Genomic DNA, 18,731 nt, shown 5'->3' with positions numbered 1-18,731 from the left:
CACTGCCCAAAGGCTGCAGCCCAGAAACATCCCAAACATAAGAAGCAACATAAAACGCACTTCCAGTGGGTCCTCAGTGATGGTTGACAGGGATTAGTTTTGTATGAGTCTGTACATTTTTTTTAATCCTAACACTTTAAGAAGCTCCCTGAAAAGCCACATGATCCAGATCTCCTGCATGCAACTCCTTAAGGATTTGACATGATGTACAAATGCTGGTGGCTGCTGAGCTTTTCCTTTAAAAACAGAGTTTCTCAAGGTCAAGTTTTGTCCTTAATTGACCGTAACAGCCTGAAGCAGCGACAGACTGAAGACAGTGAATCCAGGGTTTGATGAAGAAGAAGGAATCAAACTACACAGTGACGACTAATCTTTGACCTGAACTGAACACAAGCTGCAAACAAACGCCAAGTAACCCAAACATCTAAGCTAAATGATCCGAGGTGAACGTGAAACAGGAAACGCCTGTTAGAGGATGGCATGTTGGTGAAACGCAGCAGGTCAAAGATGAACCTAGAAGCAACGCTGAAAATAAAGCTGGACATTTCTGGACATTTCCAGCCAACAGCTGGCCGATCATTGGGAGATTAGTTTTCATTTTATACTCTAAGTGGTTTGAATAATGTGGTACAATTGGGGAGTTGATATTTACAGCAATACCTAATAGTGTGTGTTCCTTTCATTAATGACCTTGTTCTACACACACATTAGCAGAAGTTCACAGAGAAGCTGGTTAGTTAGTTCAGACTGAGACAACATTAGAAATTCAGCAGAAGAGCCAAAGTCACGTTTCCACTGGCTCGGCTCGGCTCGGCTCGGCTCGGCACGCTTTTGGCACCAGGTACTTTCCTCCGTTGGGTCGTGTACTGCAGATGGAACCCTGTCCTAGCTGACTGTCATGGCGATACCAGGTGAAACTGCTGTGATGTCACCTTCAACGCAGCACAAACTCTCAGGATCAATGAGTTCTTTTCACCAGCAGCCAAACACAAGAACGTCAGCACTTCTGACGGCCGCCATTTTTACAAATATGGAATTAAAACAACTGCTGTTCCACACAAATGACGATTCCACACCTCCTTCAGTCCTGGAGTTAAAATGAGTCAGACACACGATCCGGATGAAGAAAAACTCATATTTGTCTTCACGGGGCTAGAACAGTGACGAAGCACTGAAACATTTGAGACTAGAAAATAAAACAATAAAGATGATTTTATTTGGACATTCTTCTTCTGATTTTCTCTTCATGTCTGTCTTTTTCCAGTGACAGACCATTTTGACGTGGAGATGAAAGGTTTGCCTGTGAATATTCTCATTCATCCAGGTCATTGTAAGCTTCAGGGCATTCAATCGTTCGCAACCGGACTAGAGCTAGAGCTCTAGCAGACTAGAGCTGTCCTATCTGGTCTGGTGCGCATGAACTGATGAAGCCTGCTCGGATGAGAGACGAAACATCTTCCAAGACAAACTGACAAAGTCCGGTTGCGAACGATTGAATGCCCAGACGAAAGGTTTGAGAGGTCAGGTCCTCTGCCGTGACCACGTTGGCTTCCATGGGTTCACCTGTGTGAAGTCCGCCCAGACGTTTTGGATAAATCTACTTTCAGCTCAAAGCTAAACCGGATCACACTTTTAATCCACAGGAAATTCCATCTGAGAGAATCTACAGTAATCTCTGATCCACAAAGTCTTTGAGGTGGAGCTCCATCCATGTTTCCATGACTTTGGCTTAGGTATTTATCCAATTGTCCTCCTCCTTGGTTAATCCTCTCAATTTGCAGGTAAACCTACGCTTTTCATTGTTTGAGAGAGTGAAGTCCAGATAGAAAGGCAGGCTGGCCCGTCCTGGTTTTATCTCCCCCAGCCATTCGTCCTGCCTCTCATGTGATCTGCTCTCAGTTCAGTCTGCGTTTCTCTTCAGGAAATAATCTTTATTTTTGGTCCTCTGCATTAAACAGAGCACTCGTTATTTTATTCCAGCTAAACTGGATTAAACTTTTATTCATAGCTTTAAGTCTGGTGTGCCTCAGATTAAAAGACTGACAGTATGTCTTAATGATTGTTATGGGCTAGGGTGTGATTTGGACTCAGATGCAGACTCGGAGACTTTGGGAGATACAGGTTCACAGATTATTGTGCACAGCGTGCCCTCAGCTTCGCTGATGACGAGGGAGAATGTTGGACAGGTGAAGAGGGAATCTCCGTAAGGCGAGAAGACCCGTGGTGAGGAGGCGCCGGGGAGAGACACTGGTGGCAGTAGCGAGCTGGAGGCTGGTGGCTGAGTGAGGTCGAGTGATGAGGCTGCTGGGAAGCAGGTGCAGGAGCCTGGAAAGTGGTGACGGGAACAGGTCGACCCTCCACGAAGGCGAGGTGCAACAGAGCAGGCGAGATAACCAAGTGACTGTCCAAATTATCTTACACAAGGTGATAAATCATTCACTGGAGAACACGTGGATGAGCCGATTATACCACAGCGAGGCGGAACAATGATCTGGCGCCGAGCCCTCCGCTGTACCCCGTATATATGCCGTACAGGCTTGTGATGGGGCCAGCTGTTTCTGGGCTCCCCAGCCCCGCCCAACAGCTGCCGAAGGAGGACCAGTCCCACACACTGCACCACACACAACATCACTAGCTAAATTCATGATGTGTTTTCAAGCATTTTTCTTTCTTTATTCTCCACTTTGGTCCATTTAACTCTTCCTAAAAAGTGAGGTGCTGTATTATATATTATTGTCATTTTCCTCACTGAAATTTGAGCTGACTGAGAAAAGGATCTCATGAAAAGTAATATCGATGAATTATGGATTTGTGTCTAGAATTAAAGTACCTCCTCTTTAAAAATGTAAGGCTCCATCGTACTGACTGCTCAGAATTCAGAGTTGCTGATGATAAAAACAAGCAAAACAAAACTTGTTTGATGAACATTTTGACCTTTAGTGTGAAAATGACAAGAAGAAGAATGAAAGCAGACTTTCCCAAACGAATACCTCTGAGCACTGTGAGCACCTCAGCTGTTAAAGTCTGGTCAGGAAGTCAGGTGACCGTCATAAATGATGATGCTGTTGTTTCATTTTGTTTTTTTGTTCTCAGTCCCTTTTTTGTTGAGTGGCTTCACTTCAAACTATGATGCTCAACGTTGCCCTCTAGTGTCAGTTTAGCACATGCAGGGCAGTTCATTAGCGACCATGACGAGGCTTGTTTTGGGTTAAGATCATGGTTTGAGATAAAATAAGTACCTCAGTTACGTATATTTGCTCACGTAACTTTGGTCGTTAAACATGAAAACTGAACGTGTGTTCCAGTTTTTGATCATCTGTACATCAGGACATTTCAGCGTTCTGTTGATTAACTTTCTTATTTACTGCTGCACTTTATGTACTCGTTCATATGGTCTGATCAGGCAGAGAGGTTGAATGATTGGACATCTTGTCTTCAAGTATATATATTCTCAGGATACAGTGTAGGTGTGTTCACTTGTATCTGAAGAAAAAAGGGCATTTGTGGTTCAAACAGGATAAAAGTATGTGTGTATTGTTTAAGCCTTGTTGTGCAGAGTGTTACCCCAGACCTGCAGCTAACGTGCACGTGCCCCGATGGTCCGCCTCCCAGCTGGACCTCGTTAAGTGAAAGTGCACCTAACGACCTTTTGAAGAAGGACGAACTGCAGCGCTTCACTGCACAAACTCTGCTGCAGCTCAAAGGAACCTGACAGCTTTCTGTCAAAGACACAGCCATTAATGCCAGTTGTGTTTGTACTGTTACTGCATTGATGAGTGTGTGTGTGTGTGTGTGTGTGTGTGTGTGGGGGGGGGGGGGGGGGGGGGGGGGGGGGCAGCAGAAACTACTAGTTAACAGAATACTGGCCCGTTTTTAAATCTTCTTCCAAAACAAATCCGTCCTGTGTTTCTCGCTGAGCAACTCTGAATACGACATTTGCATCAGGGCCGTCTTGCAGAAGGATTTTCCTCAACAGGAAATTGTCAGGACCCTCCAGAGTCTCTCTGGTTTAGTGGCCGAATATTGTTGAGAAAATAAAGCACACAGTAAGAAGCTTATCTGATAAATTTCCTTCTGCTTTGGGTCCCATGATCCAACACTGCAATAAGCTCCGACCCCTCCTGTCTGCAAATCGAACTTTTTCCTCCCTGTTCAGTCCGTCTCGTGCTTTATGCATTGGTCTCTCTGTTTAAAATGTGTCTTATCTGCTTGTTTTTAATTTGTATAAATGTGCCTGTTTATATTCATTATGTGCTGCATTTTTTATCATTAAACACATTTTTGTTTGTTTTGTCAATGCAATGTCAAGATAATGGGGGCTGCTGGTGGATTGTAAGTCCTGTTTGGGGGTTGGGGAGATAAGAAGGAAATCATTAAAATATGTAATAATGCTGTGTGTTAAATGAATGCCTGGTTTATTTAATAATATATCACACACACACCCATGGGGAAACAGAAATAATGCTAATGTGGGCCAATTCATTTCCACTAGACAAAAGAAAAGCAGAAGAAGAGAATGATGATCGCGGTTCATCGTTTCTCGGTGAGCAGATGAGTTCCAGTGTAAAACGGGGGATTGTGGAGGTGTTTTACTCGTGTTTCCTGCTCCGTTCACATGGGTGGCTCATTAAAGCAAAAACCAACACAGACAGTCACAGAGAGACGTGGTCCCCCGCGAACCTCCACAGCAGCTTCAGTGGACACCAAGGTCTCTGAACCTCCACGGGACGCTTTCTTCCAGAGTCTGTGTGATGCTGACGGTGATGGAGAGCGCTGCTTCGCAGGTGGATCCAAAATCTCACACTGGTCTTCATTTGGGTGGAGATGTGGCGCCCGTGAGGATCATATTAACATCATTTTCATACTCATCAAAGCATTCAGCGAGTCCCTGAATGGAAGCATCTGTAATCCTCATGTTTCTCCACCTGCTTAATCATTTTTCCCTTGAACTTGTTAAGAAAAAGAAAGAAAGAATAATGCATCAAATTTAGGCTGAAGCTTCATAATTGTGATGTAATAATAGATTAACAGAAGCTGCCATGTACAGAAACACTATGTAAAATAAACATGACGCCTCATTAACTAACACATTTTTACATGTGATAACGTGAACTCTTCTGAATGCAGATGCACATGTGCAGCTACGCCTACATGGATGTGTTCATAATGCAGAGAAATGCACGACAGAAAAGAAAAAAACATTTTTAATGTCCGTGTTCATCCTTTTGTGTTCATTCTGTCCACTTCCTGTGCAGAGGATTTATTTTTTTGTGGGCATGTGTTGCAAATAAAAAACAAAAAAAGGCAATCGAGGATTCTGCATTTTGTGTTTCTGCAGTTCATCAAATGCAATGAAAGCCAACAGGCCAGATAAGACCGTGACGCTTCAGGGGAAATTATTCAGCATCCTGTATGTAACCTACATCTGGCCGTCTCTTAATATTCTCATATTGAGGTCTACGCAGTGAGATGGTGGCCGGACCCCACGAGACCCTGCAGAAGGGACAGCTTGTGGCGTACTGTGGGCCGTCACATCCAGACGGTAAAATGTCACAAAAATGTCAGGGGAAGCCCAGTTGGCTTCACAGCAGATACTCCTCAGTGACACGCGATTGAACAACAGCAAAGAAAAGGCCAAACTCGGCGACACTCAAGTGCTGCCACACACGGCGAGCTGGCACAGACGCCGGCAGTCAGACGCTGCTTCCATATTTTATTTGCCCACTTTTCAATTTAAGACTACAACAAGCAGAGTTGTGTATTTATTGGACAGCAGTGTGCACAAAACCACGTTGCAGGCCCCAAATATTCCGTTTGTAACAGTGACAGAGGCCTGCTCTTTGCAATCAGCCTCTAAAGGTGTCTTAAATAATCTATGACCTTTATCGGTCTACTAGGAATTGCAACCGATTTGGCAGAACTTACCTCCTCCTCCAAGTCTGTGGCACAGAGCCAGCCTCCACCCCTCTGCCTCCCCAGAGCTACGGCAGCCTGCGACTGACACAAACTACAGAGCTGCATTTTCAAACGGGGACAAATAAGTTCTCTAATGAGGATCCAGCTCTCGTTTGAGGACTAGATCAGGATTCAAAGTGCTAGACCGACGATTCAGCCCACCATCAGCACTTCGTGAGAGGATTCGTGTACGTGGGCACAAAATTTCTTCTTTTTTCCGTGAAGCTCAGCACGACTCTCAAATGGAACATTTGTGTCAGCGTGCACATTAAAAAGTAAAACACGAACAGACTTCCACATTTTACACTAAAAGGAAATGAAACACGCGTAACGTCAGATGTTGATCAAACTGGAACTAGACGGCAACATGCTTCTCCAGAGATTTTACTTTTTCATTGTTGTTTTCTAAAGTCTTTGTGGCGCTGCTTCACCACCACTCATAATTATTTTTTCTTCTAGCTGTGGATCAGTAACTTTTAGAAGTAGGGCTCCACTGACGGATGACGGAGGGCTGAAATACGGCGCATTAGGCATTTTTAACCCTCGACACAGACTGTATTCAGGACTGCCTGATATAAAATGTAGCATGTAGCATGCAAACAAGAGCAACATCTGCAGTACGCATCAGACGAGTCTACCTCATCTTCCCACAATGCAGAGCATCATCAGATAGCTGTTACCCATCTCTCAGGTAAATGTTCGTCTGTCATTAAAGTCCACTTTTAGAATTTCTCTTTTTCTACAGCATCAGGGATGCTGCAGTCCTGGTGGTCTGCCGTTAGCCCTGCAATATTCAACTCATGGCAGCCCATCCAATCAAAACCATCGCTGTCAACCTCACAGTGGTGCTAGAAACATCACTACAGTCATTTGCTCCTGGACATCGACCAAACCTCAGTCCATATGTCAGTTTAAACACAGTTCAACCATGAACCTCGTGCTCATCAGTTCAAAGGTTCAGCCTGAAAGCGGCAGGTGAAGTGATCACACAGTCACTGTTATTATTCATGACTGCAGGGAAATTCTGGTCAGGGTCAGGGTCAGGGTCAGGGTCAGGGTCAGGGTCAAGGTTAGGGTTAGCTTTGCAGATTATAGTGCGTACCACACAGCAAGTATTTTCTTATTCTCTCTCTTAAAAATGGAAAACTTGGACAGCGGCTTGGCGAGCAGAGCATCTCCTCTCCCGATTGGACCATTACCTCCAACATGGTGGACATTAATCAAAACAATAACCATCAATAAATGTTCTCAACTGAGTGAAGTGCAAACACGCATCAATAGCCTTCATTTCCATTCAAAGAGTGAAGATTAGGACATGATATGGATCTGTTTGCTGTGTGTTTGCAGCGGCAGGAGCTCATCCCAGCGGCGTCTGTTCATGAGTGTGTGAGCCAACTGGATTCTCCCTCATTATCTATCAAGCTAATTACAAGCTAATTATTTCAAGGGAGCGAGGTTAGTGCATCAACTTTGCAAAGTTGTTAAATTGATAAAGAGAATGCAGCAGTGGGGTGATCATTAGAGCTGATGGTGTACGTTTGTGCAGTGAAAGAAGGAAGAAATCAGGTTGTACCTCAGAAACAAACTGGTCCATCTTTAATTAGAAAAAAGGAAATAAGTGCCTCCAACAGGAAATCAGTTTTTTCTGCCGTGAATGATGTTTATTTTAAACTGGGAAGAGCAGATCGAAGAGCATACACTGACTCGTACTGGCTGAGTGTCCACGACGGCACAGATACAACATGACGTTGATCATCATCATGCGTGAATATTCTGCACTGGATGGCTGTGACAAGGCCTGAGCTGCCTGAATGACAGCGGAGCAGCTCCACCCACTGAGGGAGGCCATGAGGTGTGGCTGGAAGCTTAAGTCGACCTTCTGTGAAAACCTCCTTTAACATTTTCATTATTTTTGATGATAAAAAACAACAGGAAATGTTTCAAAATAAAATCACAGGTAAAAGAAGCAAATGACACACACAGCGCTGACTTGTGGGTATTGTAGTCTTTTCATGCTTCTCAAGCTGAACAGGAGATTTGTAGTTCCTTGAAGTCCACTGATGAGTATTGTTGTATGGATGGATGTGGATTATTAGAGGTGCAATTCTACACTCGACAGAGCGCCGGAGCTTCTTTCAGCTCCTTGTTTTGACCGTAGACACAGAAAATTTGTGACTACAGTGAAGTATTCAGATGTTTCAGAGCTCGAAGGAAAGTGAATACTGAACTTACTCTGGATTTGCTGAAAGTGTAAGTTCACCTGAAGTTCACCATAATAACTTCAAAGGTGGCAGGAAGTCCGCTTTGCAGCAGCTTTACGGTTTGTAGCGCTGCAGTTGATGGTAGAAACCAGGGTTTGGGCGAATTGATGGCCTCGCCTGCTTCACTTGGCTGTACGCATCATCAAACGACAGCTCCTCCCTCAACATCAGGTAGCCAATCACAATGGAGGAAGAGCGTGATACGCCCGCGTTGCAGTGGACCAGCACCACGCCGTCCTATGGGAAGAGAAGGTGAGTGTGGCACAGGTGACAGGGAGGCTCAGAAGGTAAAAGGAAACAGGTCAAAGTTGGAAATCCTGATCTTTAATTATGACGTCCAAAAGTTCAAGTGGCCCATTTCTCTTAGGAAAAACAATGAAATATGGATCGTTTGTCCAACAAGTTCCAGAAGTATTCAGATCCTTTACTCAAAGGTGTGGTGAACTATGTTTTCATTAGTGTGCAGGCAGGTGGAAGCTCACCATGAGCTCGTTACATCTACAGTATCTTTACAAGCTGAATATACTGTGAATACACAGAGACTCCAGTGCAATACAACATGTGACAGTAGTGGTTTCTCTCAGTAGTACTTTCATGGGCAGTAGTATTCTTCTGGTATTTAGTATTTTTAGAATCTGTTCATGATGTACTTTGTGTTTCTTAGTCCTTTTTCTATTCTGAATTCATATATTCTGAATTTCAAGTTCAATATTTACTTCTGAGGTATAAAATAGTAAAAAATGGAAACAGTCCAGTACTGTAGTACTAGCTCACATAAAGTAAATGTACTCAGTTACATTCCAGGACTCGTCGGTGACCAGTCGCAGTGGACGGGACTGTCCAGCAGCTGAGTTTAGTCACTGACCACACGGCGTGTGTGTGTGTGCGTGTGTGTGTGTGTGTGTGTGTGTGTGTGTGTGTGTGCGTGTGTGTGTGTGCATGTGTGTGTGTGTGTGCGTGTGTGTGTGTGTGCGTGTGTGTGCGTGTGTGTGTGTGTGCGTGTGTGCGTCTGGGTGTGCGTGTGTGTGCGTGTGTGTGTAAGCTTAGGATAAGATTAATATTAATGTTGATGTAATTATTTTACTGCCTGCAGTGCCTGACTGGAAATGATTTTTCCACTGCAGCCTCGTCTTCAGACAACGCGTGCAGGCCCACGGCTCAGATCTGAAGCTCTTATTGACACATTCGTCTCTTTTGTCCAACGTGGAGCCTCCCATCGCAGCATAAAGTCTCTTTTCTGCTAGAGACGGAGCCAAACGCAAACCGGAAGCACGTGTTTTATTTCACACGTCAATCAGCACCATGGAGACCACGTACAGTCAGGGACATGTTGTCACTCTTATCTGTGCTTTCATTTTAAAATACAGCCGATCCTCTGGGTAACACGCCGTCAAATGAAGCGCCCACAGAACATACAGGGGGGCTGCACCGCTGATATCCGTCTTTAATAAGTTTCTATCAATCAAAAGGATGCTCTGCTGCTGGTGTCTGCAGTCACCATAGTTACACATCAGGCCTGGATTCTTCAGAAAACACAAACAACAGAAAACAGGCTGAAAATCGCCTGAGCGAGATAATCCATCACAGCCAGCGTGGAGACTTAATTTGGTTTTGTCAGAGTTTCTTGTTTTGCTGTTATTTTACTGCGCCGGAGTTGAGTGTTTTCATATCAGCGCTCACATCTCATTATGTCCTGCTGACGGTCAAACTCCTGACACACAGGGACAAACGCACGTCTCTGCCCGGAAATGTCCCTGACGAAGCAGCACGTGGACAGACTGAGGGACAGCCGACGTCCACATGAAACCACCACAGCGTGCTCTTTGGATCGGTTTCCTGAGCGCCCACCTGGCCTTTGTGCTGAGTTCCAGATAACCCACTGCTGTACGTGCGTGTGAATGCATCACAGTGAGGAGCAGAATAGATGTGTGTGCGCACTGACATGTTAAATGAGCCAGCACATATAAAAAATGGCATTTTTAGGCTACACGAGCCTCCAGAGAGAAAGTAGATACAGAAATATTTCAGCACATTTGATGCATTTTTTATCTAAACCAAGACACTGTGGTGTGTGTGTGTGTGTGTGTGTGTGTGTGTGTGTGTGTGTGTGTGTGTGTGTGTGTGTGTGTGTGTGCGTCTGTCAGAGGTGGAAGACGACGAAGTACTAAAGTAAAATCTCTTACTTAAATACCATGTTAGTTATACTTCTACTCCAGCAGCTTTCAGGAGGAGTACTGAACTTTTTACCCCACAACATTTACCTGATGGGTGTCTGACAGGACACTGAAGTCACTACAGTAATGATTAGATCATATCTCTGGACTTTATCCCTTTTTTCAGAGAGAAGAGAGGACATGACTCCCATGTCTGGATTGTTTATATGATGCTACAGGCAGCAGCTAGCTAATTTAGCTTAGCACAAAGACTGGAAACAGGGAAACAGCTCGCCTGGCTCGGCCCTAATGCCACCAAATCTGCCTGCAAGCACCTCGAAAGCTCACTAAATATTTAAGCCGTTTGTTTAATCTGTAGAAAAGCCACTGTGTAAAAACGTCAACGCGTTGCTTTACAGGGGGGTGGGGGTGTGGTGGGGGTGTGGTGGGGGTTCACCGTCTCCAGGCAGAGGCTGCAGTGAAACATGCAGCTGACTGCTGCCGATGTGCAGCTCATTCTGACTCTCTGCCAAAAGCAAACCAGCATTTCAAAACATCGACCTTTTCTTTAAACTCATGTGAAATCGAGTGTGTGTGTGTGTGTGTGTGTGTGTGTGTGTGTGTGTGTGTGTGTGTGTGTGTACCTGCTCTCGTGCTCCATCTATAAAGGAGCTGCATTCCCCAACATGTGAGATGATGTCAGTGTCTGGGAGGTCCAAGATCTGGAGTGTCTTATAAACCAGCTGATCTGGGAACAGGTTAGTGACCCCATAGGCCACATTTAGCACATGAGACACCTGACAGGAGGAAAGACAGTGCAAGTCCTGAGCACACATATCTCAAGAAATCGAAGTTTACTGTTCAGCATAACAATTCTGGCAAACGTGCACATGCAGCAAGTTCTCACAGGTGAGTCGCATCCCTCCAATGTTAACCTGGAGAACATTAAATTCACTGAAACAGGGAGATAAATAACCTCTTTGATCCCTCTAGATGTCATATAAGCCACTGTGCATGTGGCCTGTTCACCTGTTTTGAATAGATTTGATTTCCCCTCGAACCTCAACTGATGGACAAAGGTGTGCTCCTTCTACTGAGATACCTGTTCATGTTAATCAGCTGTTGGTCTGGTGAGAGCAGCCACTTTTACTTTTCGAGGGACGAATAAAGGAATATTGAATTGAATTAGAAATTGTCCTTTGAGCCCACTGTCAAGTCTCCTGAGCTTTAACAGCTATCTGAGACAGCCTGGCTGATTTGGTTATTCGGCAGTCAGAGGTTTGATCCCACAAACAGGAAGTGAAGGTATGGTCACGGTGAGGCTGCACAGGCAGCACGCTCGTGCCTGAGAGCAGCACTGCAGTCACATCGGTGTGCCGCGCAGCAGCCGAGGCTGACTCTCATCATTTACTCCCTCTGCTGAGCCAAACTGTCACTGCAGGCCATTCGCTGGCTGACGCAGACCCGCGGGAAAGCTCACCTGCATGGCCGCCTCCAGTCTCATGTCACTGCACATGCGATCACAACAAGGCAAGGGCACGCCCGCTGCATCGATCCTCGGCACTGACCTTATGTCTCTGCAGGGTGTCCATGTCGTGGGCTGCATCCTGAGAGGCTGCAAAGGCAGAAACAAGTGGATGAGAAGAGAGACAACAGGGCACGCCTGTGCTCGCCACAGCCAGCCCTTCAAAGGCTTCCTGCAGCCTGATAATAATTACAGAGTTAGCAAATGATCAAATGCTGCTTTCCCTTCTTCTCATGAATATTTATGGGCGTCTCCCTGCTGTTTTACATGAGAGGAACAAAACTGACAAAGAAACATTTATTCTCTAAATTAGAACAGAAGCAAATAATCCATCAGTTTATCAACAAAATTAACTGGCAGCAGTTTTAATAAACCGTTAATAATTGAAATCATTCCTCAAACAAAAGTGGCAACTGTCTGCTGGTTCCAGGTTCTTCTGTTGTCTCTATCTATATTATTAGAATTATATTCTATGTTCAATATCTTTGGGTTTGGTCTGCTGGTTGAACAAAACGAGCAATCAGATGATGTGGTGTGAAAGCCTTGTTGCTGCAGATTCTCTGTGATAAAATAAAGCAGGGAACAAACGCTGTCCAACAAAGACAGAGCCCACGTCAATAAATGAGGCTGCAGTCAATTCAGACGTGTACAACTTCAGCAGCTGCAGGACAATGCTGCAGGATATCAGCCCTGAATCACTCAACAGGAAAACACTGAGACAGAAACCCTCTGAACAGCTGAGACACAACGTCAGTCAACAGTGAAAAAGCTCAGAGCTGCAGAAAAACCCAGTCAGATGGTGTGTAGAGCAGCACCAGGCCGGGCGTACAACTGCTGCAATGACAATACGAACATTATCTGCAGCTGCAGAGAGGGAAGCCATCACAACAACACAACACAAACACAGTGAGCGACAGGCCCTTTCAATCTGGCAGGTAAGTCTTCATGAAGACAGCAGCAGAAGAGCAAAAGAGAAGGAGCTGGACAGTTCTGTGGATGAGACATTTGGACAGGAAACGGAATATGAAGGCAGGACTTCCTCCACGTTTCCTCAGTGGATGCTCAGCTCTCTGCCTTCACAGCAGCAGTATCTGCACTCTTTGCAGCAGCCTGGATCACATAATGCCAAACTCATGGTGCTGAGGAGTAAATCTAAATCCAAAGGATGGAGTGTCTTTGGAAATAAGCCAGCTTCAGCCCGTACGCCTCATCAGCATCGAGGGGAAAGATTTAAACTGACACATCCGTGAAAAGATGCAGCAATGCCAGGAAGTGTGACACGGGACCAAATTCAATCTTCTGAACAACAGAAGTCAGATCCCAGTCATCTTTACTCAGCTGAGGAGGAAATGTGCTTAAAAAGCTCTTTAAATTCTATCTTTAGAAGTTAAAGTACAAAGAAAAAAACAGCAAAAATCATCTGCTGACTCTCCACAGTGTTCAGATGAAGGATGAAAAGGCTCTTTTGTCCTTTGGTTCTCCTGCATCATTAGACAAAATAAAAGCTGAAAACGCACTGAACCCTCTTTAAAAATCTGTTTCAACGTTAAAGAGCTTTCTTTTCAGAGCACACAGAACAAGTCCACCATATCATAAGTTCTCCATCCAAAGAACAAAACTACACCCAGCAACCATTAGCTTAGCTTAGCTTAGCACAAAGACAGGAAACAGGGGGAAACTGCTAGCCTAAATAAAGAAAAACTGTAGCATGGTAATTAGTGCTTTAGAGGTGCTGGGAGGTGGACTGTGTTAGCCCCCCCACGCTGCAGCTTCATATTGAACGGCATCAATATTGATCAATAGTTCCATCGAAATCTCTGCACGAGAGGCTTGAAACAAAACTGTTTTCATATTTCGTGCACAGCTGACATTTTGTTTTCAGTGGACAGCAACAATAAGCTTTATTTCCTTTCTGAATTTCTGTCTGCTTTCTATGAACGTGTGAGTCTGTGCTGGAAGACCGCTCATATTCATGTGCGTGACCACATGATGATCATCCCTGGAGTTTACCAAAGGATGGCAGTACACTCTAAATATCAGAGTGATGCAGGCAGGCGTCATAACAGGAAGTGAGCAGTTTGACGGTATGAGCAGTGAAGCAGTGTGGATGAGTCACCTCCTCTCAGCCTGACAGATGGAATATTTTATTGATCCCCCCCCCCATTCAATTCAATGACTCAATATCAAGCTCAAGGACACTTCAGCAGAACGGATCCACGCTGACATGTGAGGGAGTCACCCTGCGTCCTCCAGCTGAAGGGTCACCACCATCAGGGACAAACCATGACCTGGTGCCTCTGTGGACGAGCACACTATGAAACTACAGACCTCTGAACACAGATAGTACTCAATTCAATTCAATCCAATTCAATTTTATTTGTATAGCGCCAAATCACAACAGAAGTTGTCTCAGGACACTTTCCATACAGAGCTGCTACAGACCGAACTCTTTATCTACAGAGAACCAACAATTACTTCCAATTACTCTAATTACTTCCAACGAGGCTTTTTATGGATCAGACCACTCAATCATTATTCTTCAATCAGACATTTCAACGTCAGCAGCTTTTGGATTTTAGTATTTTTCATGTACTTGTAGTGTTTTTCAGTATAGAGGGTATTTTAAGAAAAGTGACTAAAGTAATAAACTGTTACTCTGTAAGTCTTAGATAATACTGACGTGATGAGGACGGGATTCAGGTAGTAGTTGTAGTGCTCAAAAAGTGCAAGATGTAGCACGAGTCGTAATAGCAGTAGTAGCAGTAGCAGTAGCAGTAGTACTAGCAGTAGTAGAAGTGGTGGTTCAGAATCAGAATCAGAAAAAGCTTTATTGCCAAGTACGATTTTACACATACGAGGAATTTGCTTTGGTGAGGTTGGTGCGTGACACATCTATCAAGAAGAAGCAATTAAAAAGTTAAAAATATGACAGTAAGTAAATAATATAAAAATAAGTAAAAAAAGTAAGTAAAAAATGGTTATAACTGTGGTAGTAGTGATGGGGTGATAGCAGTAGAAGTAGCAGTACTGAATAAAGGTTATAGACAGCAGTAGACTGGCTCTGTTTGTAGTATTAGTAGTAGAAGTACATCTTGTGTGTTACCCAGCAGTAAGAACGGTCTCACGACTCCGACTTGAAGGTCCAGACTCTGATCTTCAACAAATCCACATCCACTTCCCTCCTCCAGCTCTTCAACCTGCTCCTCTCCTCCATCACTCCTCCTCTCCAGCAGCTTCCTGCCTGTCACCATGGTAACCCGCGTGCACTGTTTCTTCAGGCGGTTTTTGGAGAAGCCCTGGATCTCCTTGGTCAGTGAATGCATCACGGCTGGGTTTACAGGAGACAACTGGAAGAAAGCAGACTGTTAAACTGTACTGAATGTCACAGCTGAGATAAACAAGCACCAAAACACACCAAACAGTTCCTTATTCTTCTCCACACGGCTTTCATTTTAACGGACCATTTTCCAGCATTATAACGGTCTTAAGAAGTGAGGAAATGTGCATAAACTTCACTGCTCGGTGCACTTTCTCTCTACAGCTAACCCCTGTACAAAACGCAAAAAGTTAATTGAAAAGTGGCACAAACTCACGGCCTTTATCGTGTCGGGTTTCCTGCTTTATGCGTCTAAATGTATTGATTTTTTCCAAAAGGGTTCCATCATCGCAGCATGAGGTACATGTGTAACATTAAGTCACAACTAGAGTATTTAAAACGGATTAAAATGTGTGAAAAAGACAGCAGCAAACAGCAGTCGATGCTCGAAAACAACCGACTGCCGAACCACTTACAGTAGGAAGCTGCGTCATCAATGTGATGCGTTCAAGAGTTCACAGGAAAATAGGTCATAATGCGGGGGACACTGCACTTGCTCAGGGTGTGGCTTATAATTAGTTAGTTTTTAATCTATCTATCTATCTATCTATCTATCTATCTATCTATCTATCTATCTATCTATCTATCTATCTATCTATCTATCTATCTATCCAAAGAGGGGACGTTTATGTGTAATTTTGCCACAAAAAAGCAGTGATTTGTTACAGCATATCCCGATTAAGCAGCATTGAGCAATGGAAACCAGGCTGCGTAATATTACTCACTAGTGTCTTACAATAAGTGTACTATATTATACCTAAATCAAATCACCACTATTATACATTAATATTATTAGAGGGTCTTGTAATGGATATCCCTTTTGTGTCCTATTGGAAAATGCACAGTGGGATAGTTCGGTTCTTAATTGAGTGACATGTAAGCCTTCATGTAAGTATATCAGTATGAACATCATGTCAAAGAACGATCTGCAGACGTTATAATACTCCCATATTCTACTAATGAAAGTGGAATATTGAATCGTGATCAATTGGGCAACGCCACGCTCCGAGAGTTACTATTAACGAGGGCCATTGAATGCAGCAGGAGCCAGCCTCGTTGTGAAAACCAGGACAACTCCTCATCCCTGAGACCAAAAAAAAAAAAAAAAAACAGGCAGGGAACGGTGGGTGGAGTGCAGGAAGCTGATGTCCCCGAATATCTGAACATGGGAGAAATCTAATAACGCCATCAATCAGAGCTTCTTTTTTCTTCATCTTTACGGGCGAGAGGCTGCGGAGATTTGTGATATTTTTCTGGATTGAATTGGAAATTTATCCGAACGGCGAGAAGATGTCTCGGGGAGTGATCCAGCCCAGCCAGCAGAAACTGGCAGAAAAGCTCACCATCCTCAACGACAGAGGCATCGGGATGTTGACCCGTGTTTACAATATCAAAAAGGTTCGCACACACACGCAGCTGTACCTCCATCAAGCAGACTGGGCTGTTAACAGATTCATTCACGTTATGAGGTCAAAATCTGAAGCTGCATCCCTGACGAGGGTCAATGTTAACATTAGGGACAGTATGACTGCTAACACCGACTGTTACTCTAATGTACGCGGTAATGGTAGCTAGATCAATTTACTATCATATATTAGCCGTTATTATAAAGGTTTTTAAACAGGTGAATATGCGTTAATAGACTTACGTTATCCTAAATGTGTTCCCTTAACATCCCTGGAAGCAGGCTGTGGGCACTGCTAGCCACTAGCTATCGCGTTAGCTTGCGGTAAAGCTGTCCATTAGTTTCGCGATGTAAACTGATTTTCGGTTGCAGTAAATACAAATATAGACGCTTAATGTGAGTAGTATGATAACTGTCTGTCAGCCAAAAACCACATCCAAAACGTAAGCCGTCAAATTAAGCCCATGAGATGATATCGGCAAACCTTCAGGCCTGCTGTAGCATTAATTGTTAGCTAACGTCGACTGGTAATGGCGGCGGCTGCTGGCTAAGCTAACACCGCTAAGCTAGCAGTCGGGCGTCGTCTCCGCTCCACCAAAAGCCAAAACACGAAGCGTACCAGAACAGCAACCACAGAAAGAGCTGCAGCCGAATGCAAACGGCTGTTAGCTCAGACCAGTTAGTGTTCACGTCTTAGTGTTTTCCTCCCGACCTGGCAGCTAGCTGCAATTAGCTAGCCAAGCGAAAGGAAGAAGTAAAGGCTGCGTATTGTCTGTTAATCTGTCGTTAATTCGATAAATCATTAAAGTCACGCTCAACTTTAGCTACTGGTAAAAAATATCAAACGATATTCAAAAAACGATCCCATTACGAAGTAAAATCTGATCAGACAAATTGCCCCAAAACAAAAAGATATAATGTGAGAGGAGCATGAAGCTCTTTCCATTAGTTTGGTTGAACTCCGTCAGGCAGGTGTTCTGCTCACTTTATGTGCAGTCTGTGGTGGAATTGACGGTCAGTTAGTCAACTGTTCAATTAGATCATTGTTTTGGTACAAACATATATACTATTTGATGTTTAGGCCCCTCTCTGCTGCCAAGATTGTTACAGCACAACAGACACAGTAATATGAACTATTATTATGTTACTGAGGATGTTACTGGAGTATTTCACCAGTGGTTTGTCTCATCTTATCTAGTCTTTGTGTGGGAGGAGAAGAGTAGTGGGTCTGTTTGTGTGGGACAGCCTTTGTGCCTGGGTGTGAATGATGAATAAAAGAGAGAGAGAAAGAGGTCAGTCACATCGGACCACAGTTTGAGATCCAGAGCAGACGTTAAAGCGTCTGAAAGCCGACACTGTTTGATAGCGTTTGAGTTGTCCTGTGCTGTGCAGCAGTCTTTTCCAAAGTTAGCGTGAAGGTACCTGGAGTCTGCGTTACCAATCACATGATTTGATTTGATTAGTAATCAGCAGACAAACTTTATTGTGCGTGGAAGCTGTTAGACAGTGCGAGCAGTCAGCTGAGATTTGCTGCTGATAACTCCTCTTAGTACGCCCTTCCTTCCTTCCTTTCCTCCCTCCTTCCTTCCTTTTTCTTTCTGTCTGTCCAATCATCTTCACCACTATCCTGATCTGTTTCATCATAAGAACATGTCTGTCCTGAATTTCTGTTCCAGTGTTTTTGTTTGTTCGACCTTCCTTTTTCCTTCAGATATCTGAAAACTCTCCATCGTACAGTAATGACTGCATCCCAAAGCTAGAAATGAGAGAACTGGGACAGTAATCTGCAACCAGTGAGCTCATTCTGGACTGACTGTGGTTCCCTCAGTCAGTAGCAGCTTGGAGACCAGTGTAGTCCTTTTATCTCCTGAAATCCCCACAGGTGGTGCTCACAAAGTTGTCTGTCATTAGCCATCAGTGGAGCAGCCTCATGATGTTTCTCAGTGAAAACAGACTCGGTTGTCTTGTTTCTACCTTTGGGAGAGTGTAACCATCCTCACTAGTGGTAAACAGATCATTTCAGATCACGACACTGTTTTTTCTAAGCATATTCACT

General features: G+C 44.2%; 2 protein-coding genes across 8 annotated transcripts in view; one reads left to right on the top strand and one right to left on the bottom strand.

Moving 5' to 3' along the window:
* Positions 1-7,524: 7,524 nt before the first annotated feature.
* Positions 7,525-17,342, bottom strand: LOC139341292 (dual specificity protein phosphatase 19-like). 4 transcript variants are annotated; one of them, XM_070977728.1, is made up of 5 exons: positions 15,488-15,713; positions 14,998-15,241; positions 11,938-11,984; positions 11,014-11,166; positions 7,525-8,453 (listed from the first exon to the last, which is right to left on the bottom strand). In XM_070977728.1, exons 2-5 carry the CDS (start codon positions 15,215-15,217, stop codon positions 8,271-8,273), a joined length of 603 nt encoding a protein of 200 aa, XP_070833829.1. In that variant the 5' UTR covers positions 15,218-15,241; positions 15,488-15,713; the 3' UTR covers positions 7,525-8,270. The 4 variants fall into 4 exon arrangements, with proteins under 4 accessions (XP_070833829.1, XP_070833831.1, XP_070833828.1 ...); XM_070977730.1 differs by lacking the exon at positions 15,488-15,713 and adding an exon at positions 16,919-17,342 and having other exon boundaries at positions 7,531-8,453; XM_070977727.1 differs by having other exon boundaries at positions 7,531-8,453; positions 15,687-15,707.
* The window catches only part of nckap1 (NCK-associated protein 1), a 36,430-nt gene continuing 34,049 nt past the window's right edge, over positions 16,351-18,731 (top strand). For 2 of the 4 annotated variants that reach the window (XM_070977725.1, XM_070977722.1), the window contains exon 1: positions 16,380-16,668. In XM_070977725.1, coding sequence (XP_070833826.1) covers positions 16,561-16,668 — 108 coding nt within the window. In that variant the 5' untranslated portion in view covers positions 16,380-16,560. Of the gene's footprint in view, positions 16,669-18,731 lie in introns of all 4 variants that reach the window. The other 2 variants (XM_070977724.1, XM_070977723.1) reach the window with 2 other exon arrangements.

Source organism: Chaetodon trifascialis, chromosome 13, assembly GCF_039877785.1.
Source record: "Chaetodon trifascialis isolate fChaTrf1 chromosome 13, fChaTrf1.hap1, whole genome shotgun sequence".
In the NCBI taxonomy this organism is placed as follows: Eukaryota; Metazoa; Chordata; class Actinopteri; order Chaetodontiformes; family Chaetodontidae; genus Chaetodon; species Chaetodon trifascialis.
The sequence above is the reverse complement of the archived record's forward strand: the minus strand, read 5'-3'. Positions and strand labels throughout refer to the sequence as shown.

What these genes read in the sequence shown, in the direction of transcription:
- LOC139341292 (XM_070977727.1), bottom strand. An exon ending in ACACCCTGCAGAGACATAAG is followed by an intron (nt 11,167 to 11,937) that starts GTCAGTGCCGAG and finishes TCCTCCTGTCAG; the next exon opens with GTGTCTCATGTGCTAAATGT. An exon ending in TAGATGGAGCACGAGAGCAG is followed by an intron (nt 8,454 to 11,013) that starts GTACACACACAC and finishes CTCTTCCCATAG; the next exon opens with GACGGCGTGGTGCTGGTCCA.